This window comes from Nelusetta ayraudi, unplaced genomic scaffold, assembly GCF_046127955.1.
Source record: "Nelusetta ayraudi isolate G7.1 ecotype Tasmania unplaced genomic scaffold, CSIRO-AGI_Nayr_v1 ptg000042l, whole genome shotgun sequence".
Classification (NCBI taxonomy): Eukaryota; Metazoa; Chordata; class Actinopteri; order Tetraodontiformes; family Monacanthidae; genus Nelusetta; species Nelusetta ayraudi.
Window position 1 is genome coordinate 17658462 of NW_027466092.1, and position 27578 is coordinate 17686039.

The 27578-nt window shown below is 47.6% G+C and overlaps 1 protein-coding gene across 5 annotated transcripts; it reads left to right on the forward strand.

Moving 5' to 3' along the window:
• The first annotated feature begins 21 nt into the window (after positions 1-21).
• Positions 22-27578, forward strand: ccser2b (coiled-coil serine-rich protein 2b). 5 transcript variants are annotated; one of them, XM_076035102.1, is made up of 16 exons: positions 22-506; positions 12286-13541; positions 13889-14056; positions 14552-14731; positions 14817-14884; positions 14992-15153; positions 16692-16782; positions 16860-16938; positions 17021-17113; positions 17688-17802; positions 18704-18787; positions 18901-18987; positions 19080-19208; positions 19700-19805; positions 22958-22997; positions 26957-27144. In XM_076035102.1, the coding sequence occupies exons 2-16, from the start codon at positions 12329-12331 to the stop codon at positions 27000-27002; spliced, it is 2661 nt and encodes an 886-aa protein (XP_075891217.1). In that variant the 5' UTR covers positions 22-506; positions 12286-12328; the 3' UTR covers positions 27003-27144. The 5 variants fall into 5 exon arrangements, with proteins under 5 accessions (XP_075891217.1, XP_075891214.1, XP_075891218.1 ...); XM_076035103.1 differs by having other exon boundaries at positions 23-506; positions 19739-19805; XM_076035099.1 differs by lacking the exon at positions 22958-22997 and having other exon boundaries at positions 26957-27233.

Sequence of the window (27578 nt, forward strand, 5' to 3'; positions counted from 1 at the left end):
ATCGTGTGTGTGCGTGCGCGCGTGCGGATGATTCAGCAGCCCGAGCAGCGGTGGTGTGTCGGCCACAGCCACTCGTCCGGCGCGATTACTGAACCAAACACACAAACGGCGGACTTTTATTCTAGACGAGATTTGCAGCGGATTGTTTTAAAAACAAAAAAAAAAGCGTGCGGGTGGTGGCGGCGGTTGAGCGTGCGGGTGAGAGGCCCCGATGTGTTTTCGGTAGTGTTCGGTATCGCTCGTTGGCGTTCGGCGGGTTGTTCAGCGTCGCAGGCCGGGCGCAAAGAAGCAGCAGCCCGGGTTTCGCGGAGAGGTCAGTCGATCCAGCCGTCCTTCTCTCGTCTCCTGCTGCTTTTCCTCTGGAGGAATCTGTGTCGTCTTCCGGCCCCCTTGAGCGCGACTCACCTCCTCACTGACGCCCAGCTGCTGATCAGCCAGCCGTCACGACCGACCTACCTTCGACATTTCCGCCTTTCCTCCTGCCTGATGCTCCGTCCTCCCGGCAGGTGAGTGTCCGTGTCCCGATGTACTGCCACGGGTTAAGAGGTTCTCTCAATAATACAGCCCCGGAACACTGTCACGTCGATTGAAATGCCTAAAAATGAAACCGAACGTATAATTATTAGATGACATAACGGCAGTAGTAACGGAGGGAAATACACAGCTAGCTTAAATGAACGATCGTTTGTTTTAAGATTTTTAACGCGTGTATTGTAGCAGGGTCCCATGCTAAAGCTATTGGAGGGATGCTAACGAACTTTTAACATACCGCAATGTCGTATAAAGACACACGTTTCCTGCTGCATACACAGTATATTGCGGATAAAGTGTGTAAAGCAAAGTGTGCCCTTTTTCGAAGACAGAAGGCAGAACAAGACAAGGCTGTTATGTGCTATACATTACATACACTATTGTATATTTGTAAAATGTATTTTTTTGTAGATATTCCCAAATGTTTATTTAAAATATATATATTTTAAAAATGACTGCAAATACAACCACGTAATACTACAAATGACCTATTTGTTATTTTTAGTTGACGCATTGAAATTCTTTTCACATTGACTTTTGTATCACTAAAGTTGAACAACAAGCCCCCATTTACCCAAGACAGCATGCATCAACAATAGAAACTTAGAGTTTGATCTAAAATTTCATATTCAGTTGGTCAAAATGAACACTGAGACACATTTGACACACAACTAAGCCAAGACAAAGATATGTGTAGCTTGCTAGTGTCTCTTCTACTCTTGTCATTTAGACCAAGCTCCTCTGAGTCTGCTCCTGAGTGAGTCAATGGATCTGGTCACGTGTTCTTATTTATTTTTTTGTTTTCCTTGTCTGGTTGCTGGCTTTGTCCTTTGGACCTTTGTTCTTTAGGCTCCTTCCAGTCCTCTTGTGTCTTCCAGTTCTGTAACAGAGCGTGCTGATGACCAGGTGTTATTCCAGATGGAACCTGCTGACAGTGTGTGTGTGTGTGTGTGTGTGTGTGTGTGTGTGTGTGTGTGTGTGTGTGTGTGTGTGTGTGTGTGTGTGTGTGTGTGTGTGTGTGTGTGTGTGTTCATTACTGTCTGTGAGGGTGTCCGCTTCGCTCTACATCTGTCCCTGCTTGCGGGACCTTGACTCTGCTCCTGCTGGGACTGACAGTTCACCTTCTGGTTGCTCCTTTCCTCTTGGCCTGATGGTTATTTTGGGGCCAACTGCAAAATGCCCTGTGTGGTGAAAAGAATTTATTGTTAACTACTGCTTTGACCCCGCGGACTAAGATGAATTTACCCTAAACTGTTCCCGGACAGTGTGTCTCTGCAGGTGTTTAATGTCTAATCCAGTCATCCTAGCAAATGGTTCTGTTAATAAACAACATACAGGAAGTTGACCGTCAGTGTTACTGGAGATTTAGGGGAAAAACTGACAAGAGCTGCCGCACGATTTTCAGCTGCAAAACAGTTATAAAATAAGATGCTTTGATTGACAGAGAAGCATCCAAGCAGCATAGCCTGTGAAGCTGTAAGACGTTTGGTGCTTATTTAGCTTCTTTTTTTTTTTAATGAGAAAAATATATATTTTTCATTTTTTTTAAACTTGCACTTTGAGATTCCACTTCATTGTTAAGGTGTACTCTTAAATAAACTGTATTATCATCATTTTTAATTACATTCTTGAACTTCATTTGTAGAAACTCATGTGCTAGAAACATTCGTTTCTTTTCCCGCTTTGTTCCACGTGGATCTGTTAACGCTCAGAGGTTGGGGCTCTGTTATGAGCCGTCATCTTTTTCTCTCCTCATCTCGCTGTCAGCATCATTGTGCAGTGCCTCTCTCTCACTGGAGGTTACCTATTTCTGTCTCTTTGTCCCTGGAGTTCGCAGGAAATATTGAATTTTTTCCATCTTTCTGACTTTTGTCAAGTTCTTTTTCTGTGCCGTCTGCTGCGTTGCCATTGTGCTGATTGGATCCTCTGTGGTTCCTGCAGGCCCAGTGGTGGGAAATGTTCCATCTTTATTCTTCTGTTTAAACCAAACAAGGCTGTCCTCACATGCCAGTCGGCTTTGCCACTTTCATTTGGACTAAATTAACATTTAACTCTCATGCATTAATCGACTACCTCATGGCAACAGAACCGGTTCTCAGCCGCTTGTGTGAGCTTCCCCCAGTCCGTCGCAGGATTTGGGCCATGTTTAAGCAGCCCCGGTGTGAAACGAGTTTTAAGTCAAACATGCTGCTGGATTTCTCTCAGGAATGCCGGCTGCAGTGAGGTGGATTAGCACGACAGCGTTAGCTGCCAGCGGCCAAGTGCGGAGAAAGAGCTGCTTTGTGGCAGATTAATGGTGGTGGAGGAGGAGCAACGTTGATGGGGTGATACTGGAGTGAGTGGAGGTCCACCATCCCCGGCGGCACAGAGGGGAGGCTGTCCGTGCCAAGAAGGGCGGAGGGGGCGAGCAGAGCAGCTCTGAAGGGTTCTGTCCAGCTCCCGGGCAACCGCACTACCTTCAGATTTTGAAACCCGCCTCCCCTTTAACTGCTCATCGAAAAGTCTTTAAATTTATTGGAGAGTAATTGAATTAATTAATGCATAGGTCAGAGCCAGTCCAGTTACTGTGGAGATTCATTTTTGTGCAGCTTAGATGGAATTTCCTAGTTAACCCATATGAGTGTAGCCATACAAGTCATCTATCTATCTATCTATCTATCTATCTATCTATCTATCTATCTATCTATCTATCTATCTATCTATCTATCTATCTATCTATCTATCTATCTATCTATCTATCTAATTCATTCATACTATTCATTTAAAAGGCACTATAAGGAATATTTGATAAGTTTTTGGAGCCAGTGTGTGTGAAGACTACAGGTCATGTGATTATTATTGGTTTGAGGAACATCTATCCACAGGTTGTGGTTCCAAGATGCAACGTGTTGTCATTGACACCCCCGATGAGAACCACAGCTTTTACTGGCAATGACCTCCTTCACTTGCTCGCCCTTAATGTTGGGTACGTCCTTGGTTGAAGGACGTATTGGTGAAGAGGCATTTTGCTTTAAGACCTGAATTCAGAAATGAAAGAATCTGGCAGGACAGGTCTTAGCCCTGCAGCCTCTGCTCCTTGTTCCCTTCTCTTTCATGCTGGAGATGCTGAAAACCTCCGGTGTTTTCTAAAGGAAACCCTGTGGTCCATCTGGAACAGAGGTGGCCAAACGTTTTGACTGGTGGGCCACAACGGGTTCTAAAATTTGACAGAGGGGGTTGGAGCAGGAGCAGATGGATGGAGCGTTTTGGTGACCCACCTCATAGGAGTAAAACATATCAATTACAATGAAATCAGTGTCTTTGAAGCCCCACAGTCTTTAGCTCTTCATTGAAATGACTCTTTAAACACTGAACAAAATGATGAAATACAGCTGTTTTATGACTTAGTTGCTAGTAATATAATTTTGTCAAGTTAGCTTAACGGGCTGCATACAGTATGGCCCCTGGGCTGTAGTTTGCCCATGCTGGTGTAGAATGTCCTGAGTGTACACCTGCACCAGGCTCAACAGAGCCGTGTCTTCTCCTCTTCGACTCTGGACTCTCATTAGTTTGATGAAGTATTCGATGCAGTGATGTCACCTGATATCAGCCATTTGCAGTTTTCCTTTCCCGAGTGCTTCCTCTCAGTTAAAGCCAGCAGATCAAATGTCCTTGCTGGTCTGACAAACAAACCCAAATGCACCCAGCGGTTGTCATGAATAATAAAAACACGTTGGCTGGATGTGGCTTCACTGTTCTACTAAAGAAAACAAGCCATGTCCCTGGATGGCTCACCTCGCAGGCCCCGCCCTGCATCCTGCTACTTCCTGTTTCCCATGCAAACGCTTGGAGAGGACACAAAGTTTGACAGAAATGTTTATTGTAGCGGATAGCCCCTTGAGATGCACCACCTCGTGTTCAAGGGGGTCCACCTCACTACTGGTTGTAGCTACTGGCTGTTGCACTAAAGCTAACTGACTCCACCCAACTTCTACCTACTGCTAGTACAAGCTGCCCATTGATATTCAGAGAGAGTCCGACTTTTAGATCTTTTCAAGCACAACTTACAGACTGGTTACTAGACAAACAAACCTGTGTTTAGTCTGAGTCAGTTTTGTGTGTGCAGTTGTTGTGCTATGGTGGGTTCATGTGCATAGTTAATATGCTCAATGTGTATGGACTTTTATTTTAATTGATTTTATATAAATGTTGTATTATATTGTTGTATTTTATATGTCAATTGTTCTTTTTATGTTAATTGTTGTATCGTTGGGGACCACACATGAAATCTAGCAGCAGTGCTAAGTCCGGCATATTTACAGTGACTACCTATGTACCCAGTCAATGTGCACTGTCCTGTCGAAATAAACTTATAAATAAATAATAAACAAACTTATAAACTACCGATGCACACCAAGAGCCAGTCTGACCACAACAAGCACAGCACAGAGGTTGATGGTAGTGCTAGCATTTGCTGCTAGCAAAGCTAGCAGCAGCAGTCTTTAGCAGCTACAACTGAGACGTTAGCATCACGTCGTGCAAAACTCCTCAGCTAGCAAGAGTTTAGGTACAATGGCTGTACAATGACAAAGACCAGACCGCAAATGATAAAACAAAAAAACAATATCTGTAATCAGTGTGACCAGGGAGGAAACATTGAGCTGGTTTACTGTGGGGGATCTACTGACGGAAGCATCTAGGGATGCTTGCAGTAGTTTCAACTGACCACGTTGTTCATAACCCCTCCTCTTACCCATAATCCCTTGGTGTCGAGCTGGCTCGTACCTCGGTCACCTCTCACACAGCGGCTCCTTCATGCTTCTGATAGCGAAAGTTGTTTTTTTCCCCTGTATCCTCCACTCAGATAAACATTGTAGATAAACGCTCCTCACATGTTGGACTTGGAGACCTGACGTCGTTTCACTGGCGACGTAAGAGGTTCACTCAGCAGCGGCGCTGCGGGGAAATGCTGATTAATCTCTGGATTAATCTGTGGATCTCATTGTGGCAAATCAATGCTGGCTTTTCTTTCTTCAAAGAGTTTTCTCTGCTAATTTTTCTAAGTGGAAAGTGGTGATTGAGTTTGTGTGCGCGAGTCACACCAAGGTTACTGATCAGGTTTGCATTGATTAATTTATCATCAAGTGATAACAGACGGCAATCAGCGCCTACAGTCGCAGGACTTTGGCCTGTGTGTGTGTGTGTGTGTGTGTGTGTGTGTGTGTGTGTGTGTGTGTGTGTGTGTGTGTGTGTGTGTGTGTGTGTGTGTGTGTGTGTGTGTGTGTGTGACCAGTTTGACACGGCTGAGCAGCAGTCTCGCTCCTGGCCATCTGCATCATCGCTCTGCCTGTGAATTGCAGCTCTCGGCCTTGCTGCTTTCCAGGTGTCCTCACAGTGGGACAGGTGTGATGGCGACAGACTGCAGGATGTGACTCTGTCTGCCTATTGGTTCCATAAATAGAAGCCGCAACATTGTCTGGGCGTCGTAAGAGCTGAGCCCGTGGTGAGGGACCCATGACCAGCACTGAAGAAAGAGCCTTGTTTGTGCCTAAAAGCCTTACAAAGGACATAATGATGATTACCAGTTTGTTTTTTCCACTTTTTAATTTGTTCTGATTATTATTATTATTCATTTTGAGAACGGACTCTTTGTGGGATATCTTCATGGTGCACCTCTTCGGCGTCCCTAAAACTTTACACAAACAGATTTCACAGAAGAGGCTGAAAGCAGGGAAGCGCGAGCCGGTCGGCGGGAATTAACAGTCATTAACAGTCACCTCCGTGTCGTCCTGTTGTTTGCACTGTCATGTGCTCAGCGATAGGGAAGAGAGGTGAACTCTGAGCACGCAGATGGGGGAGCGCGCCGTCTTATTTTAGCCGGCAGCCAACCTCGATTCCTTTCAGCTCAGCGAGCGGAGAACTGGAGCATGATGGGTGGCACCAGGAGGGAGAGGAGGAGGAGGATGAGGAGGAGGAAGAGGAGGAGGGCTTTAGTGTGATACGAACTGATCTTTATAGATCGCACTGCAGGTTGATTCTCATTTATTCAGTGGTTTGACTGGCAGCCGGGTCGCTCAGCGGTCCCTGACAGACAGGAAGTGACTCAACATCAGGCTTTATTACACACACACACACACACACTGGCACCTTCTGGAATTATAATAGCAACACTTTAGTTTCTTTCTTTGTAGGATGGTACATAAAAAACACGCCTGCGTCTTTCATCGAATCACTCTAAAAGCTCTCCGTTCTGAATCAGAATGCTGATTGTCGGAGTTCTGTGTTTTCTCCACTTGTCTCTCGAGTCTGCCTCTTGGAATGTAGTGTAAGCAGGAAGACCGGAGGACGTTCCAGTCCTTCAGCGGCTGTGTTGGCGGGAGACTGTGAACTCCCAGCTGTAGGCGTCGCAGTGAGTAAAGGGCGACTTCCTCCGTTAGCGGTCACATGGACGGCCTGGGCGGCGCTGACGCCACGCGTGTTGAGTGGCGTGTTAAAGCAGCAGTTCCCCTGGAACTGAATACTGCTGCTGTCCAGATACTGAAGAGACACTCTGCTTCATATGCTTGTGGTTTAGTGTTTCCCCACACCGTCAAACCTGTGGCTGCTGACACTGCAAACATCTCAACTAACACAAACAGAATTTGTCATGGGCGATGATGCGTTTGTGGCAGCGCATGTTGTGTATTATACCAACGTGAGGAGATTCGTACGCGCACCAACCCAAACATAAAGCAGCGCCCCCTGCCTACCACTGTTATTCTGTCCTGTGCTGCGGTCGTCCTTTAAATCCCATCTATTAAAAATTAAATAATTAACATGCATTGAGGTGTGAATACACTGATGATTGTATTTTTATTATTGACGGCATCAATTCTTTGCTGTTCCATATTCACACAAGTCGGGTTGGTTGACTTGCTTTAATCGACAAATGTGTTTTGTTTGCAGAAACTAAGCACATTTGAAATGTACGTGCGATCTGCAGCATTAACAGGAGGCCAGGCCGCACGCACGCTTCTTCAAATGAACAATGTGAGCCAACACGAGCTAGGCGCTGGTCTCTCGCATACGCTGCTAGCTGTCTGCTGAATGAACATGTGCTTATTCTGAAGACTTGTTGATCATTTTTGGGTTTTCATTGCTTGATTGATTTGTTTAACAGGAGCCATGTACAATACAGCCGTTGGTGGATCACCGTTGGATCATTTAGACCAGCGATCCGTAAGCAGTTGGAAAAACTGAAACCACAAGGCTCATTAACATGTCATCGCATCGTTAGCGTGTTAGCATCTGAAAACACCAGAGCATCTTTTGCCACCTTTGTTTTCTGAGGAAGTATCGTAAGTGCCAAGTCACATAACAGCTGAAGCCAGAGAGCCACAACCTGTCCTCTGCTCTCGCCGCGTCCCAGAGGGCGGAGCTTAATAGGTGACAGTAATTAACGGGGCTGTGACTGTCTGCCTGCAGGAGGCATTCTGTGTCTGCTTGGTGTAGGTCTGGGACAGGCATGGGCAAACTACGGCTCGGGGGCCATATGTGGCCCGTTAAGCTTTTTAATTCGGCCCGCTGAACTTCAAGTAATTATTTTAATAGTAAGGTTTTTTTTTTGTGTTTTTAGAGTCATTTCAATAAAGAGCTAAATACTGTGGCGCTTCTTTTGTTGGAACACTCTTGTTCATTTTCACTTGACATCCAAGCACATGTTTTCCAAATATCCCTTGATATGTTTTGAGGTGAGTCACCAAAACACTCCATCCATCTGCTGCTGCTCCGGCCCCCCCGGGGCAAATTTCAGAACCCACCGTGGCCCCACCAGTCAAACCGTTTGCCCAGCCCTGCCCCGCCCCAGGATGTTGCCCCAGGATGTTGTGCTGTCCTGCGAGTCACTCTGTGCATGTGACTCTGCAGTGTGCAACTCTTTTCTCCCCGTGCAGCAGCATCGCTTCTGGGGGTTGCCGCCCTGACGTCTTCCCTCTCACACTAACATCACAAGGTTTCCAGGTTCACCCCCCTGATGCGGCGCTGCCAGGAGCTTGTGATGATCAGTCGGGTTCCGTCGTGTTACGGCGGCCCGCGGCGGCCACATCGCTGAACAGGTTTCACTGTTTTTGTTTGTTTGTTTACTGTCCTTCCCGCAGCGACGCTCACCATGTGCTGTGACCGCAGGGCGAGGGAGGAGGACGGGAACAGAGGCGGTTTTGTTCCCGGGTTGGCAAAATAATTGATGACTTGAATGGTTATTTTAGGTGTGGAGCGATGTTGCCTCGGTCCACGTGGAATATTTCTGCAGCTGTTTTTTCCTTTTAATCGGCTGTCAGGCTTGTAAAACAGACCTTTAAACCCAACTCTCCACTTTACTTCTGTTTATCTGACTTTTATAGTTTGGGACTAAAGGCCCATTAAATTTCACTGGCAATCATTTATACAGGTTTTCTTTTATGTCACATCAGTGCACAGGTGTGGCCCTGCTCCCATTCATTCAGACGGGGCGCTGGCCTGCTGTGTCCATGGCTTGCCTGGATTTTGGAAATACATACAAATTCTCCCAAATCCTCTAAAAGCCACATTGATGCGGAATGAAGGACATTTCCATAAAGAAAAAAAAAAAAAAAAAAAAAAAAAAGTATAACAGGTGTTTAATTATATTTTCGAAGTGATTTAACCTGATTACGGATTCAAACGATCAATTAATTCATTAATCTGTAGTTGATTGACCTTATCGACCGATTAACAATTAATTGATAAGCGTCAATTTTTCATGACAACCTAAATTTCACAATGACAAATGTGTAGGAAACACATTATTTAAGCATTAAATAATGTTGAGGGTCCAATGTGACCCATTTTGACATTGGACAACAGTAAAAGCACCTGAAACACTTCTCTGGCTTTAAGTTGACTTCTAATCGGTTCACATTTCACCTTTCTTTCTTTTTTCTTTTCTAAAAGTTGTTTAAAAGTAATTTGTTCTAGGTGTGCAGGTTTACATCACACCATTTAACAAAAAAACTGTGTAAAAAATGTTCAATTAATTGCGACTAATTTAATTGATTAAATTCTTAATCGACAATTAATCGATAATCGACGATTGATCGATAATCAATTAATTGTGGATTATCCCTAAACCTGATGAATTAAAATGATTTCTGTCGCAGTAGCACACAGGCAAATGACATCATTCACCTACCAGCTGTTCTTGCAAGGGCGCGCCATGTAATAGAGGACAATGGCAACCACTAACCTCTGTGACTCAGTGCCAGGGATCAAGGGCCTTGGAGTGGGAAGGGCAGGGTTGGGATGGGGCCTTTCAGGACGGCGGTGGAGGATTCCTGGAGAAGGTCTCCTCAGTGTGAAAACGCATTGAAACAGGCCTGCCTGTCCTGTTCTGCTCAGGGTTCGAGGTGAACTCATTCCTGTCCCATGGTTTGTGTCCTGGCTGTCCCGTGTGTATGAGGGATACACAGTTACATCTGGAAAAATGAGAATATCGTGGAAAAGTTCAATATCTTTTGTCAGTCTTTTTCACTTACATTATCTGTAAGTGAAATCTTACAGATAATGAAAAAATAAAATGACGTGTCTGAGAACATTAGAACATGATCAAAAAAGGATGTTTTCAGTATCAGTGTCAGGCCCTCTGAGAAGTATGTTCATTTCTATGCACTTTATACTTTATTCTGAATTCCTTGCCTCATTCTGCATGAATCACTGCATCACTGTGGACCAACAACAGCTTTTCAGATGAAAGTAAATGTTGCATTTCGTTTGGAAATCAAGGTCCCAGAGTCCATGGTGCCTGAATTCCAGTGTGAAGTTTCCACAGCCAGTGATGGTGTGGGCTGCCATGTCATCAGCTGGTGTTGGTCCACTAACTTCTCAAGTCCAGTCAATGCAGCCCTCAACCAAGACATTCTAGAGTGCTTGATGCTTCCCTCTGCCCACACTGCCAAAGATACCAAAAGCTGTTGATTGGCCAGTGTTCTCCCCTGACATGAACCCCACAGAGAATCTTTGGGTTGCTGTCAAGAGGAAGCTGAGAGACACCAGCCGAGTGTTGAGTTCACAGAAATGAACATGCTTGATATTTGTGCTGAAAACATCCTTCTTTGATGGTCTTTTGCAATATTCAAATTTTCTGAGGCTTTGAATTTGAGGTTTTCAGTCTCTAAGCCATAATCATTAAAATTGATAAATTAAAGCGGGAAATATTTCACTCTGTGTGTAACGTATATGAAGTAAGAGTTTCACTTTCTGAAAAGACTGACAAAAAATATTTTTCACCATATTCTAATTTTTTGAGACGTATCTGCAACTGCAGTGTCGCTGCTTTCAGGCTTAACTTCGCCATTTGTCACACATTAAAAAAAACAACAAAACAAAACGCGACTGGTCCCTGACAAGATGATGACATACAAGAATCCCAGTGTGAATTCTTGGTGTCCTTCCTCCAGCAGCTGGCTTCTCTGCTGTATTACTAAACACAACTCAAATGACAAACACCTTCTTTCTCATTAGTCCCCGCAGATGTAAACAGTGTTTTCTGCCTGTGCCGGTGCCTGATCGATGTTGCAGGCCATGTGTCTGTGAGGGGTCGGTGCAGCAGAGCGCTGGTATCTGATGCCTCAACTTCCGTTAGTGTTGCAGCTGCGCTCACACAAACTCACATTTGATCATACAGCAGCGCACATCACCCGCTGTTGCCATACAGCCGCTAGCCTGCTTTCAGAGCGCCCCCTGCTGTTCCAGCAAAGCATTCCTGGCCATGGCATTAAGATAGGGGCGTTATAGGGCATTATATCTTGATCACGTCAAGATTGGATCCTAATCTCTGCACAAGTCGCAACATCTCCTCACATTTCCTGTCGCTGTGTACGTCCGTGGCACGCCTGTCAGTGTGCGTGCGTGCGTGCGTGCATGCGTGCGTGCATGCGTGTGACCGAGATGACAGTCTGGAGATCCTGGGTGTGTCTATTATGTCATCATTCGTCTGGTTTCATTCCATTGTCACTGTCAGAAGTTCAGGAAGGACTGATTAATCATTTTTCTATTTTACGGGTGTGACTTTTGGGAGTGTGTGACTGGAGGCCCTGCGGCAGCCGTGCACGATCACACCTAGCTGAGCTGAGCGGAGCCGAGCTGGGCTGGCGGAGCCGAGGCTGCGATCAGTCCGCGTGTCGGGGCCACGGCTCCTCCACCTACTTGGCATCATAAATCAGTCCTCTTGGGAGGGGGAGGGGGAGGGCGGGGCTGAAGGTGTGTTCAGGAATGTCTCGTCTGGCATGTCGCAAAGTTTCATTTTTTTTCGGGCCTGCGGGGGAATTCCCTGAAATGTGCTGAAACAAGAAACGAGCAGCAGACAGACAGAGTGTAAAATACCGAGGCGAGCTCAGTCAGAACGTTGGATCATATATGGCCTTGTAACCTAAAATAGAACTGAGTCTGAACTTGTTCATTTCAAGTCAACAACGAGGGGAAGAGAGCCACCAACGAGGCTGTGACACAGGCTAATTTATTAGCATTTAGATGCAGCTAGTCTTGTTTTTGCATGGGTTCTTTGACCTGCAATCACAAACGCAACAGCAAACCATCCATCCATCCATCCGTCTTCTACACCCGCTCCCTCCTGTTCCCAGGGTTCCTCTGCTAGAGCCAATCCCAGCTGTCATAGGGCGGAGGCAGGGTTTGCAACAGCGAACTCTTATCGCTAAACGGCTAACGGCTCAGGACAAGTAACAACCTCGTGGCGCTCACACTTCTCTCCTCCTCCTCCTCCTCCAGTTTTCCCTGCTCCGTGTCTCCATGGTGAAATGGGCGGGATCTGATGTCCGCCTCTCCACCCGACGGCCCCCCCACGATGCCCACCATGGTTTCCCGGCTGCCCAAGTTTGGCTTTAGGACCAAGACTGCGCCGCCTGTCGACGGCTCGCACACGGGCACCGCTAACGGCGCCGGCGCCCGCCTGGCTAATGGCTTCTACCACCAGCCCGGCCCACCGACGCTGGCCGGCTCCTACACCCATCCGCCCCCCAACACCGCCACCACCACCGCCGCCACCACCACCACCAAGCAGAATGGGTTCTTGAAAGAACCGGTTTCAATTTCCATGAAGTGGAAGTCGGGAGGTGAGGCGCTGGAGAGAGAGAAGGAGCTGAGCGGAGGGAAGCAGGTCCACCAGCAGCCACAGGGGGCGCCGGCGGCCTCGCCGTGCGACAGCAAGAAGCCGGCCGCGAGGGGGCGTGGCTTCGGCTTCCCGCCGACTTCCTTGCCCTCGCCTCCGCCGCAGTCCGACCGCAGGCCGCTTCCTGTCTCCAAAGCCGGGTCACATGGCCCCAAGTCCGGCCAATCGGTGTCCGCTTTGCCCAGCGGAAGGAAACCGGCCCCGACTGGGATCAAACCCTGCAGCGGGAGCAGTGGCTCGCTGAGGCGGCCTCAGAGCTTCACCCGGCTCAGCAGTCCTGGCCCCGGTTCTAGTCCCGGGTCCCGGTCCGGCTCGCCGCTCTCCAGGAAGCCCCCGGCCAGCCGCTGCCACTCCAGCGAGGCCCTCGGCTCGACACCGGCCGTCCAGCTGGCCGAGAGCGACCGCCTCCGCTCCCGGAGTTTCACCCACGCCCGGCAGCAGGCCTTGCCCACCCCCGCCCTCAACCCCACCCCTCCATCCTCCCTCCGCAGGCCCGCCCACCCCTCCTACTCCTTCAACAGACGGGAGGTCAAGGACGCAGCGCCCAGGGGGACTCCGGCCAAGCCGACCGGTTCCGGCCAGCCTGCCGACCCAGGAAGTAAAGGACTGAAACCCCAAAGCTCCGCCCCTCCAGGAAGGACTGCAGGCGCCGCCCCCGCCACCTCCCCCCTCTCGTCCTTGAAGAAGCCCCTCCTACCAAGCGTTGGCTCCGCCTCCAAACACAGCGGCATCAGCTACAAGTTGTCCCGGCCGTCACTCAACAAGCAGTCCCGCCCCTTGAGAGCGACCCCGACCAATGAGCAGCGCCCGGGCCAGGGACGGACGGAGCAGAGGAGCGCCACAAAACACAGCCCAGGTCTGAGTTACACATTAAATACACAAACATGAAGTCCAGACAGTTTGTGTGTGTCACAACACTTTACACCAACATGACGTGATTTCAAGTCTTGACAGTGGAAAAACAAAGGAAAGAAAAAAAGTAACAGAAAAAAATGCTAAACTGAAAGAGGGACGAGCGAGTTTTCCGCCAGTTCAAATCTCCTTGTCCTCACCCCGACTTCAGAACGTCAGAACGTGACATCATACACAGTCTCACTCATCTCGCTTCTTTTTCCCGTCAGCGCCGTCAGCTCCGCTCTCCCCTAGTCTGTCCTCCTATCGCGTTCCATCCCGAAATTTCTTGTCTCTGTCTCCCCTCCGCAGAGCGCCCCCCGCAGCCTCCGGGGGAGGGGGTCCTCACGGCAGAGACGGCATCCCGGTGCGAGGTGTCGATTGCCGGGGAGACGCTGGAGGACATGTCCCTGTCGTCCAGCTCGTCTCTGGACAAGAACGACAGCAGCCAGGAGTACATGGACGACTTCGACAACCTCGGTGAGCCAACAGACGGCAGTCTGACCTTGAGATTTGAAACACTGCCTTTTTTTTTTTTTTTTAATTCAAATGTCGTTTGTTGGGAAGTCACTCCCAACTCACTCCGTACTGTGCGTGACTGTACTGACCTGCCATCTACACATCTATTCCGGACTGCTTTTAATGTTTAGTCACTAGATGCCACCCACTCACTTTTTTTCTTACTTGTTTGTTTTTAACTACAATTGACACTGAGCTTTTCACTTATGTTACTCTAATCCACATTTGATTTATGTGTTTGTATATTTTTAAGTATATTTTACAAATTTTATTCTGATATTTTTTTTTTTTACCTTCTTTTGTGTATTTTATGTGTGAGTGACTTTGAGGATTCAAAAGGTGCTCTATAAATAAAATGTATTATTATTATTATTATTATTATTATTATTATTATTATCATTATTATTATTATTATTATTAGCATCATTAGCATCATTGTCATTATTGTTTTCACAGGGAACGGTGGGTTGAACCTGCTGCTTCTGTCCTCGAAGAACGAGGAAGACGACTCGGGCCTGGACCAGTCGTGTGCCAGGTTTGACGACGACGTCTCGGTCAACGGCGTGATCAAGCCGACGCCGACGGGTCTCTGCTTCCTGGACGCTGGCGTGGAGTGGAACGGCGTGAGGCTCAACGGTGAGTTTTAACAGCTGCGGTCTGCCGGAGGTCACCGGAGGTCAGAGCAGCTGCTTGACGTACAGGATTCCATCCTTTCACCAAGGTGAGCGACGGGAGCGGCGGCTGAGCCAGCACCAGAGGAGGTCCAGTCAGCTGGACTACCACGAGCAGGTGATGGTCACATGACGCACCGCATAAGTGTTTAAAAGCAGATTCTGTCTTTTTACCCGCCGTGGATAAGTTGATGGTGTATCAGAGTGTGATGTCATCCACTGAAGGGCGGCTCCTCCCTGGACCTCTCCCCGTCCGACAGCTGTGGCTCCGGAGGAACCTACATGTGGGACGAGGAGGGCCTGGAACCACTGCGGGGCAATGCCACCACCACCAACAGTAACACCACCCACCACATTGGAAGCTTCGACTCCGACCTCAACAGCATTGTGAGTTTCATGACAGGTGGTCCTGGAACCCGGGGAGGAGGCCTTTCATTAAAGGTTAAGTGTGGAACATTTGGAGATTTTTGAGAAGAAACGGCAACACCAGATAGTTAAGTTTTCGATTGCTGTGCTCTTTCACTTCCGTGCTCTCCCTCTCCCGAGTTTGCCACTGAACTACGGTGGCCTGCGAGCACAAACCTGGATCGCTCGTCCACCTTCTTATTCGTTGGCTTATTTGAGGATGCGAGTAGTCACCCTAAATATGAAACGTGCTGTCAGGCAAGTTGGATTGTCCACACCAGGCTTCCTTAGAAATATTGTGGTGCAAGATGGCAGGTAACTGAGAGCAAGAACCTTGCTCTATGTATATTCTTCTACACATGTGAACCATTATAAGGTCAGGAAAAGCAAATTGCTTTTGTTGTACTGTGAAACATCTTTATTATTGTATTTATGGGCAGTATGTTAAGGTTTTACCCATGTAAAAATTGTAAATCAAGCCAATTTTTATCCACTGGACCTTTAAGTGACAGAGCACTGTAATCTAAAATTAGCCACTTGATGTCGCTGTGTCTTCTATAAAATCTCCAAATAGGCTACAGTTAACCTTTGATGTTGGACTGCGTGATAATCCTCTGGCTCCCTCTTCTGCCTGTTTAAAGAATTACAGGAGTTTATACATTCAGTGCCAGTTTTTTGATTTAGAAATCAATCTTCAACGTCAATCAAATTAGACATGAATGATTACTTGATTGTGATGCAGGATCATTGTCAAATATGTAGTTCTTTAACTATTCACATTTGTAGTTTCAAATTTTCATGCAAGCTAAACCACGTTGCTGTTTGGAAAAATGCCTCAGGCATTCTGTAGTTTTAAACTGCAGTAGATAGAAACTATTGCTTTACAACGTTTTTATTGCAGCCTCAAGCTATTTTCTCTCTGACGTAGTAGAGCAGTCCTGTTCATTAGAGAAAGCTCATTTATATGGAAGCGAACATTGTCACACACGTAAAAGCAAAGACATTTAACTCCAGAAATGCTTTTGACAAATTGACGGCGCCCTGGACTCATTTTCTTTTCTTACTAACTCACCTTGAGAGGACAACGATTTTCCCGTGGCACGGATCCAGCTACTGAAGACTGGTCAGTCCTCTTGACTTTGGCTGCCTCCTGCTCCGCTACACTTAATATCCTCCCGGAGTGATGTGTGCAGTGGGCATTAACGAGCTCGTTGTGCCCCGAGTTCTAACGAGCTGTGAGGGACTGCGAGGGCCTAATGAGCTCTGGGCCTTAACGATGCGAGATCATTAATGAGTCGATGCTGGAGACTGGACTGGAATGTATTTCTGATCAGCATGTTTGAAATGATCATGGGGGGTCACTGGGAGTGAAGTGTGCATTTTGTCAAGTCAAGAGATTCAACGGTGATTCTTCAGTTTAGAAGCAGCAAGTTAACCTGAAACGCAGCGTTGCAGCTGATGCATTCATGGCTTCTGGGACATGCAAAACATGCTAAATCTACCACTGGTGTGCTCTGCAGGACCTCCTGAATAACCTGGAGTCATGTGACCTGGACGACGACGACCTCATGTTGGACGTCGACGTCTCAGAAGACGCCTCGCTGCACAGCGGTATGAAGCCATCCGTCTGAGTCCTCTCTGCTACCTCTGTGGTTGAAGCTGCAACAGTTCCCTCTAAATTCCTGCAGATGGAGACGCCATCTCCCACATGGCTCAGTGGAGAAGGAGACAACTCTGCTGGGGGATGCAGGAACTTCATGACAACAGGTGGGGTTGGTTTTACTCCCGTCTTTGTCAAAATTTCCACCGCATTTTGGTGTTCACCAAATCTCCCCTGTGATTCTCCCAGCGACCACCAGGGCTACAAACTGGACAATGCTGGGAAAAAGGCGATGACCGTGCGCATGGACGCAAACCTCATCTTGGACCTCTGCCCGTCAAGGTGATTCTAAACATAGAAAGACTGAACTCAGTTCACCGGCTGTCTCCACTGACTGTGTATAAAGATGGATGGAGTCGTCTTCACCCGGTGGTTTGTTAATGCCTCTTCAGAAGACTAGTGATCAGTTTCATGGTCACCTCCATCTTGATATTGCTGTCTGTTCTGAACCCAGAGGTGAGCAATGACTGGAGCGTGAGTGCAAGGTGTTCCCCAACACTACACTTTACCTGAGCCCTCAATTTGATCCATTTTTGCCCAAAATTAGGCCAGTTAGGCTAAATTGACATTAAGGCCTTTTGCTTCTAGAGTATTTTGCTAGTGATTTAGACCAGCAAAATAACTCTCATCCTGTTTGTATTTAGGGCTCCTGTTCGTATTGACAGCCAGTCATTTTTAGTCTTTTTGCAACCAGCTTTGGCGGCTCCTGCTGGCCAAACAATAGAATACAGGTTCTCAACTCCTCTCTTTTGCAACCAGCAAATGAGGGCCTACCGTTTGTCAACGGTAGGCCCTCATATTTCCAGCTGGTTCCAGAGCAAAGCAGTGATGAAGGCGTTGTTGTGTCCTCTGACAGGTCTCCTCAACTGTCTCCCGGAAGCCCCGGTCTGGGCATGGACGTGGAGGAACTGGCTGAGGACTGCTGTGAGGTCCGGTCGCAGCTGGAGCACCTGCAGAGGCTGCTGCTTCAGGTGAGGAGAGGACAGGCAGAGCCACACAGTGACAAGTCTGACAAGTGGGTCCCATGGAAGTATAACTGGATACCAGACTGGCAATATGGCGGCGCTGGGATTTTTCCCCCAGTGGCCACTCCCGGTACTGCAGCAAAAAACCTGATGTGCCACAAACAAAATTTTCCCCATAGACCAAAAATGAACGCCTATAAAATGGCTGTCAGGACCTCTGCTCATTCTGATTGGCTGATGCATCCTGGTGCATCACGAGAGGCATGATGGGAAGTGACACCAGTGGCCGGCATAAAGTGGAAGTAGCCCCGAGGCTAATCACTTTTTCAGCTCATTGTCCCAGTTGTGTTAGCAGCCGAGCTAACCGCTACAAGCTAAGATGGAATGTTTTGAGTGACATGCTGCCTCCTTTTTGTGTGGAGGTCTTTGTAAAATGTTGTTATATTCATTAGGATCGGGTTAAATTCACATTCTATTAAAATATTCTAGTGTATCATGTTAGCACTCTGGACTCAACCCAAAGGATTTATGTTTGCCTCTGCTGATTATTTCTCTGCCCCCTTGCAAGTTTTAGCTTCAGATTCTAATGAAATGTAAATGAAATGAATTTAAAAAAAAAAAAGAACCTTCAGCTATGTTTTTTGTAAGCCAGGACACCAACCCTCAGGGCGAATTTGTACAGCTGGCATTTCTGAGTGTTATTGAGCTGAAGTTTGACATCCAGTCTGAAGGCTTTTCGATCCAAACTGTTCCCTTTGTGCAACGTGCCGCAGTCTGCGCGAATCCGTCTCCGCACAGCGGCGCTGAATATGGCGTGGGATGGCGTAGGGCCGTTAAAACGCTGCAGCCCGAGCAGCGTTTTCATTTGTTTCAATGTGGCGTTTATAATGTGTGTGGGCTGTTTCAGGAGGAGGACGTGGACGAGGACACTCTGACCACCGACACGCTGAGTCCTGACGCCAGCCACTCGTCCAACAGCTGCAGCACACAGGTGAGCGCCGCCACCCCGCCGGGCTCGACCTGTCCCGAACCGAACCCTGCTTTCTGCGCCACATTCCCAACATTCCTAACATTCCATCCTGCGCCTGGAACGTGCGCGTGCAGGTGGAGGCTCTCCTGCAGGAGGTGCAGCAGCTCAGGGAGGAGCTGAGGAGTCGAGACCACACCATCTTGCAGCTCAACCGGCAGCTGGTGCGTAGCCTCAAACTCCTCGCCCTCGCGGGATGTCACCGGCGTTCCCTCCGAGCTGTTGGGAGCTGAAGTTTTTCTCCACCTCTGAGCAGACGGACGCTGCGGCAGCCACCACGTGTCGCTGCCTGGAGACGAAGACCGGAACGACGGACCGGCCCACGCAGACCAGTTGGGTGGGGAGTGAGAGCGTCGCCTCGCAGACACCCTGGAAGGAGCAGGCTGTGAGTAACACACACACATACACACACACACACACAGGGCATGTACTTTACATTTGCACCACCATGTGATACACTGAAGGGGTCATGTGAACCATGAAATGGTGGAAAATGATCTCAGATCTGGAATGTGATGAAGTGAGGAACTGATGGAGGCTGACGGGGACCAAACCATTTTTCACTTTTCTTTTCTTTTGTTTGGTGGGGATGCTTCCCGGATCGGTCGCTCTCTAGTCTTTATATTTTTGTTCCGTCATCGCAGCCCCTCCCTCCTTCAGTTCCTTTTGTCTTTCCTCTAACCTCCCCCCCTCTCAGTCTGCACGTTTTCATTGAAACTTTGCACTCGCTGCTTTTTTTCCCCCCTGAACTGAAAGTCTTTCCCCGCTCCTCCCGTCTCCGTCCACTCGCTCTCTTTCCCCCCCCACGTTGCTGGAAGTGATGAATGAGCGCCCTGTCCTCTTGTCCTTCTCTACTTTGTCCATCTCTCTTCTCAGACCTTTCCCCCCGCTCCTTTCCTCTCTCCCCGCTGGCAGTATCAGCGCTCCAGGCCCTACAGGGGGAGGCCCAAGCCCGGCATCCCCCCGCACCTGGCTAGGAAAAGTGAGTGACATCAACACCACCGCCTCTCAGAGTGCCCAGGCTGCCCTGCTGATTGCTCTTTATCGCCCCCTCATCCTGCCCTGCTTCATTTTCCAATCATTATCAAGGCCTTCAATTGTTTGCTAGCTCTTTCTAGACTCACCCTGACAGCGCTGAACCGGAATCCAATTTAGCAACATGTAGTTGAAAGGAGTGAAAATAAGAAGGAGCTGCTGCAGGCGGAAGCCTTTCTTTTGACAGCGGCTCGAAATAAAACAGCAAAGGATAAAAGATACAAAGCTCCAGTGTTGCTCGGCAGAGGAAGGGTCAGAGGTCAAGAGAGTGATGTTTCTCAGCTCACACGGGCAGACCGCAGTCCTCTGTGCGCTTGTGTTTCTAATAAACTCGCCCACAACAACAACACTGGGTGATGTAGTCAGTTCAAGCCCCGCCCCCTGGAGCAAGCCTTTACAAAGGAGGTCAGAAGCCCCAGAGAGGCAGCAGGTCGTGTCATGTGACATGTGAAACACCAATAGACAAGTGCAGAGGTGACAGCAGCCAATTACAGCTGCTATCACACAGAGCCTTCTGCAATCTGAGGCTTCACTGTGGGAGCTGCTTTGTTGAGTTTTTTGATTGGCCCCCAGCAGCCTGTTTATGTGAGCCAGTTGCTGTGTCTCAATTCAGGTTTTGCATCCTTGAAGTGCGCATTTTGAAAGGAAGTTGCGTCATAGCACTGCGCGAAGGCTTGTCCCAATTCCCGAGGGTGCTTAGGATGCTCAAAATGCGCACTCGGAAATACGCACTAGTTTTAGCCGATTCCAAGGATGCACCGCTGCTATCCTTCGCGCACTTGGGTATCCCATGATGCTTTGCGTGCTGCTGCAAAGCATCGTAGGATCCTGGGAAGTCAGCTGAAATTAGCTCCCATCTACTGGTTAAGACACGACATATAAATCTAAATATTGAAGTTTCACATAAAGTATCCAGTTTTTAATGTAGGATTTTATTTATTTGATCATCCAACGGCATCGTTAGATGGCGAACCAATGGTTAGCTTGATGCTATAAAAACGTCACTTCCTGGGTTGGCCAGCCGGAGGGAACGGCAGTGACGCAACGAGGAAATACACCGAAGGCTAGACCGTCCCGAGTGGTTACCGGGGAGGCGGGGTTTGGCCCGTCCTTCTAGGCTGGGTACTCGAAGAACGCTTCCTTCAGACGGAGGACACTCGGTCTGAAGGGTGCAGAACCTGAATTGAGACACAGCAATAGTTAGATACACTAACCTGCTAACCTGCCGCTGGTCAAGACTCCCTGAGGCCGCCTCTGGAGGCTCAGTGTGAGTTATTCTGTTCATTACATTTCTTATTTCATTCTTTGAGTTAAAACAAAACAATTAGACAGTAACACAAACATTCCCAACTCCTGAATGAACGGGAGCAGAAAGAAGAGTGATCTGATATTATCTGCCCCTTCCATTGCTTCAGCTCAGAGGAAAGCGTGAGTGGTTTTAAAACCACCAACCACAGTAAGGCTGTGTCTCAATTCAGGGTCTGCATCCTTCGAAGCCTGCATTTGAAGGCCAGTTAGATCACAGCACTGCGCGAAACCTCGTCCTAATTCATTAAAATGCCAAGGATGCTCCAAATCCGCCCTTTAAATGCATCCTCCTTTTAGCACCGCTGGTATCCTTTGCGGCCTCCCGTATCCCAGGATGCTTTGCGTGCTGCTGCAAAGCATCCTGGGATCCTGGGAAGTCAGCTGAAATGGCGCCATCTACTGGCAAAGACACGACATATAAGTTTACATATTTAAATTTCACATAAAATATTACATTTTTACTGTAGGTTTTTTACTTATTTGAACATCCAACACCATGTATGTTAAACCGAACCCCTAACCTTCTGTTAAAATACGTGTTAATGCTGAGCAATGGTTAGCTCGATGCTATAAAAACGTCACTTCCGGGTTTGGCCAGCGGTAGGGAACGAACCACCCAGGAAATCCGCCGAAGGCTCGACCGTCCCATGTGGTTACCGGGGGGGCGGGTTTGGGTTCGTCCTCCGAAGGAACCGCCGCTGCAGACCCTGACTTGAGACACAGCCTAAGGTTATCTTGAAACTGTGAACCAGCCTGCAACCAGTTGGAACCCCTCGCCTCCCTCTTCTCCACCCTGCACCTCCATCATGGCATGTTCCTCCCCAGCAGAGGCTGCACGGCTGTCTGGAATTGCAGACTTCTGCGTTCAATACTTAATGTTCTGAGTGCGCAAGCATGTGCAGTGCATTCATGCTGAGTAATTCAGTCAAATGCATTGTACTGGTCTCACAGTCAAAGTGCTCCAAAATATGTAATGTGGAACTAATGGGCACTTCACACACGCAGTGAAAGCCATTTGGGTGATGGGACGCCGTTAGCATCTGCTAGCCGCCACGTTTTAATTGGGCATTAAAATGTAAATAAAAGTTATATATAGTCAAAGTACAAAATACATCTTTAGCAGTGGGTGACGTGTGATGTTGGCGGCGGTCGCAATGTGCGTTCAATTAAAATCATTTGAAGTCAAACTTGAAGGTAATGTGACGCATTCAGGACATTTTGAAGGCGTAGCAGCAACATTTGGGAAAATGAAATGAATGATCATGAATGATGCATAACTAGCAAACTAAAACTCACACACACACACACACACACACACACACACACACACACACACACACACACACACACACACACACACACACACACACTTCCAGCAGAACTTTGGGCTTGTTTGCATGCTGCAAGTGACTAAAACTATTAGGGCACAAACACTGAAGATTTTAGCATAAAAAGCTGTTAGTGTTTGACCGGAGAGGTGTTTGCTCCGTTGCCTCTTTACAAACTTGGCCGTGGAAAGAGAAATGACTTGAACTCGGACTGATTCTAAAAACAGAAAAACATTGGCGCGGCGCCAGCGAAGGCTGCGGACTCGGACCTCTCACATTAGTTTGATAAATGAGGAGCGATTACAGGTCCATTATTGAAGTATATTGCGTTTACATAAAGAAAAACAAAACTAAAAAACTGAAACAGAAGTATGTGATCTTGGACGCATCTTTGGTTCCACTTAATTTTTCCTCTAACTGTCCTGCTCTGTCTCTCCCCTGTGTCCCGCTGCCTTCGTTCAAGGAGTGGAAACACTAGTGCTTTACTTCAGTGACACAGCATGGTACAGTAACACCTTTTCTATTTCCTCCTCACGCCCACTCTGTCCTGTCCTCTACATGCTCATCCTGTGCCTCTTTTTGGCTGTTGGTGCTTAATGAGTGGGGATAAAAATGTAACAGGGTTATACTGAAGCATAACTGTATAACCAGTGTATGGTTGTGATATTGCTTTGACAGCTATCAGCACACGGCATGAGCCCATACCCAGAGGTGTGGGCCGTCTTTGCCAGTTGCTTGCCTGAAATTGAATTTCAACCAATTGTATTCCGCTCAACTCTTGTGGCGATGGCGCTCTGCCTGTTTGCCTCAGTTTGGATTCAGGAGTTTTCACCCTCAAGGTTTAATCCTTGACAACACCTGCTCGTCTCCTCCTTGTCCCAGTCTTTGTCCTTCTCCTCCGTCCTCCTCCTCCCTTCATCCCCTCATGCATAATTCATCCGTTCGGAGTACGGAGCTGCAGTACCGGTGCCTGGCACTAGATGTCAGCGTTCACCCTTGAATTGGGGGAAAGCTAATACGGCTTCAGGTCTCCCGCTGATCCTGATTCCAGTCTTGCTTTTGTGTGGGAAAGTAGAGGGAGAACATTATTTTTTCTACTCCAGTGTGTAGAATGATTGACTGCAGAAGGTCGCCGCAATACAGGATTCACCTGTGGAAAATCTTCAAGGTCCGGTTTGAAAAGTCGCGTTTGCAAGCCGCAGGGTCTGGAAGGATGCACTGAACTCCGTTCTGCAAGTGCACGATCGGCGACTCTGGGATCCGGGAGACGATGGCCGTCTGTAGACACGATGGCCGTCTGTAGACACGATGGCCGTCTGTAGACACGATGGCCGTCTGCCAGTGATGTGCCTGAGCGGACTGCGTGTGGTCATGTTGAATTAACAGGATCGCCTGACGGCTCCTGCGCTTTGGTTTGCTTGGCCGACACCTCGACGCGCCTCTCGCTCCACGTATCTCCCCAGCCAGTGTTGCGATATCGGCCGCGTTTTAACACTGATTGTGTGCGTGCGTCTGTGTCGGCCTGCAGCGCGAAGCTAACTGGAGCTGAAAAGGGCTCCGTATCGACCGGCCGCTCCGCCAAAACACGTCTGCAGCATCAAAAGGGAGAGAACGATGTGAAACTGTTGAAAAACCCAAACACCGAGCTCATAATAAATCATCGCAGTCATCTTTCATTTATACAAACCCGTCAACTGAGGGCGAAAAAACAGGGGAGAGAAGCAAAGGGAGAACTTGGTGCTGGGAGGTTGTTTTTCGAAGCTGGAGGCCGAGATGGCAATGCCGCAGTTGACGTGTTTTAGAACTTTCTGCCGGTGTGTGCAGTCATGTTATTGAGCTTATTGTTCACCTCGGGAAGAAAGCATTCTGCCGCTTTGTGTTCAGCAGTCGCAGTGACACCACCACCAATTACTGACACAAAGTCAGTAATTGGTGGTGGTGTGAAGCTAAACTGTAATTTACAGCAAACAAAACAAAACCAAAGTACCAAGAGGGACAATGTGTAATTTTACTTTGTCACTCAACTTTGTCCACTCAGCAGTGATGCTGGATTTAGACCTGTTGTGTCCTCAACGGGGCGCAGGGGACCTGCAGGGAGCCGTTTTTTTTTTTTGCTGTGCAAAACTACGACATCTAGTGGTGGAAGGGTTTTTGTGCGTACAAGCTTGAAATGACTTCCCATTTATTTCTCAGTCTAACCGTCGTTGAAGAGCAACCAAGCAACGACTAATGTAGCTTTTGATTGATCGTGTGGCCTGAGTCGTTGGCAAGAACTTGATATGCTAGCCATAAATATGTTTGTGTGTGCTTTTGTTTTCCTACACTGAAAAAGGTTCTTTTATAGACTGCCATGTTTGCAATAGCAGCTTGTATGGACAGTGCGGCGTGACAGCGCATTTTGTATTTGGCTCTCTTCTTCCTCAAACAAATGAAAACAATGTCACTAAAACGCAGTGGATTTTTGTGCATGTTGGGAATAAACACTGTATCAACTGAAATATAGAACTTAAATGTACAATTCACCTTTCGTCAAGTTGCGTCCCCAATGGTTATCGTTGCTGTGGCTGGCAAGCGCTGTCTTTTGCTTTCACACATTCCGAAGGAAACCATGCCAATTTCGAGATTAATGGTTCTAAAATGTAATAGTTGGGACTAAGATATGCACTTCAGCGGCAGACTGGTGTGGCCAAAGTTGACATTCAAATTGAGGGCTTGCCGTTGCGTCAAACTCAATCGAGCGTTAATAGGCAGCTAGCACTGGTGCCAACTGGCTATTATGCTGCTCAGGACTAATTTAGCCTGTGATTGGCAATGTTTTTATAGCCAGGTAGCCACGGTGCTTTGACCAGGTCAGTTATTTTCATCTACGTCTGGCTCGTCCTCTCACCCGTGTTCCCCCATTCTGCAAGTGGACATGCTAATATATATGCTAACTGTAAACATGGTTCAAATGAACGCGTTTATTGCAACTTTCTAAATTTGATTGTAGCTTTAGCATTATCAACGAAATGCTATCAATGTTGGTAAAAAAAAAAAAAAAAAAAGGGCCATTGTAAGACATTGTTAACAAAGACATTGTTAAAGAGGCTGTTCTATACATCTCCCACAAGCTCTGTACTGAAACTGGTGGGAATGTTTTCAGATGAACAGGTCTCATCATATTTGAGAGAATATTTCATGAAAGAGATTATTTAAACTAATTCAGTTGCAGAGGTTTAGTCTTTTGTTTTTCATGTATGTTTCCTTTAGGGATGTTGTTGTTTTTTTTAGTTACTGGTAAATTATTTACATTCACGGTAGTCAAAGTCTCCAGGGTGTAAAACTCCAGAATAAAAGCCTTTGTGTGAGCCACTGCGGCTGGAATCTCGTTATCCCAAAATTTGATCAGATTACTGCTTTCTATGTGCTCTCATCCTGTTCGTTACCAAGGATTTCCTGCGTGGCAGCGACGTCAATAATGAGAGAGTGACGGCCGTACAATAAGTGAATCCTAAACACGGATTTGGTTCACAGAGTCGCTGCTGCCGAAAGGGAAAAACAAGCCCAGCAGAGATTAGTTATTAGTGCCGAGTTTTCCAGGATCAGCGAGCTCAGATCGGTGCATGTGATGGATTTCAGCGCTCGCCCAGATTTTGGCTGAAAATCGGATTATGGGCGTGTAGACGAGGGCTGGCTGCAGGATTAACGGGTGGAAACTGACGAGCAGCTTAACGGCACGAAACCTGCGGTCGGCGCAGCTCCGCTTTAAGCCAAATAATAATACTGAGCAAAACTCAGTTCATCTGCGTCATGAACAGCTCCGCATTGTAAAAACTTACAACGTGAGTTTAAAGTTCTAAACTTGAGAAATGTTTTTGAAGGTGGTCTTTTTAAATGTTAGTCTGGAGAGGCTTCCAAAGTAGGATTTAAGATCCAGTTTGTAAAATTTGGCCGGATTTACAAATTTTGGTTCAAGCTCAGTATGCTGCCCTTAAATAGAAGAATAAAGTGTTTACTCACAGTACAATAAAAGTCATGTGGTTTTCCTACCTAGAACTGTTCTTATAAGAATATACATATATGTTGCTCCCAGTTAGCTGCCATTTTGCCCCACCATATTTCTAAGGAAGCCCGGTGTGGCCAATCCAGTCCGTCGGACAGTGTTGTATTCAGGGTGAACACTGGCATCCTAAAATGAACCAACAAAGAAGAAGGTGGGTGAGGTATCCAGGTTTGAGTGCGAAGGCCACTGTAGCTCACTGGCAAGCTCGGGAGGGGAACGGTGAGCGAGTGAGTGCTGCAGTCTAAAATATAACCACTTGATGTCATTGTTTCTTTTTCAAAATCTTCAAATATTACACACTTGACTTTTACATTTAAGTAAAGATTAAAACTTTTAAAAACTTTTTGTCTCATATTGCTGAAAGGGATGAAAGCCATTTTCTTTTTTGTTTCCTAACACGCCCTCTGTCTGCTTTCTCAGTCACAGATTCTTCACTCCTCCAGCTCCGACCGCCAGGGCTCACTGACACCCCCTCTACCAGCTATGGCCCCGCCCCCTGCCGAGCCCCGCCCCTCCCCGCCCCAGCCCCAGCCCCAGCCCCAGCCTCGCCTCTGCACTGACTCTCCTCACGGTGGCGGCACGCAGGAGGAGAGGAAGGGAGTCGGCGCCAGGTCCCTGCGACAGCCCTCCAAGCTCCGCCTCTTCCTGTCTCAGCACCCCCCGCCTGTTGCCATGGCGACCAAGGGGAGTAGCACCAAGCAGTAGCCTCAGGAATCGGAGAAAAGCAGCTTCTATAGCAAAAACGCAGTGCCGCGCAGCACATCCGGCTCCTCCCACCTTCCCGAGGCAGTGACCCGCTGATGCGTCTTCCTGTTTCCACCGCCGCTGTGGTCCATCTGATAAACCGCTGTCCGCTCATCCTGCTGCAGCTGCAGAAAAAACTAGCGCCTGATCCCAATCGTGGCAGTTAAATTAAAAAGAAAAACAAAAAAAAATTGCTAAATTATTTAATGTAAATGAGGTTTGAGTATTTAACTTAACTTATTTTGTTGATATCGTTGAGAACTGACAATAAAGGTTTAACGTTTGCTGTTTCCCATAA

What these genes read in the sequence shown, in the direction of transcription:
- ccser2b (XM_076035098.1), top strand. Translation starts at nt 12,329, where the DNA reads ATGTCCGCCTCTCCACCCGACGGCCCCCCCACGATGCCCACCATGGTT. An exon ending in AGCTGGACTACCACGAGCAG is followed by an intron (nt 14,885 to 14,991) that starts GTGATGGTCACA and finishes CATCCACTGAAG; the next exon opens with GGCGGCTCCTCCCTGGACCT. An exon ending in CAGGAACTTCATGACAACAG is followed by an intron (nt 16,939 to 17,020) that starts GTGGGGTTGGTT and finishes TGATTCTCCCAG; the next exon opens with CGACCACCAGGGCTACAAAC.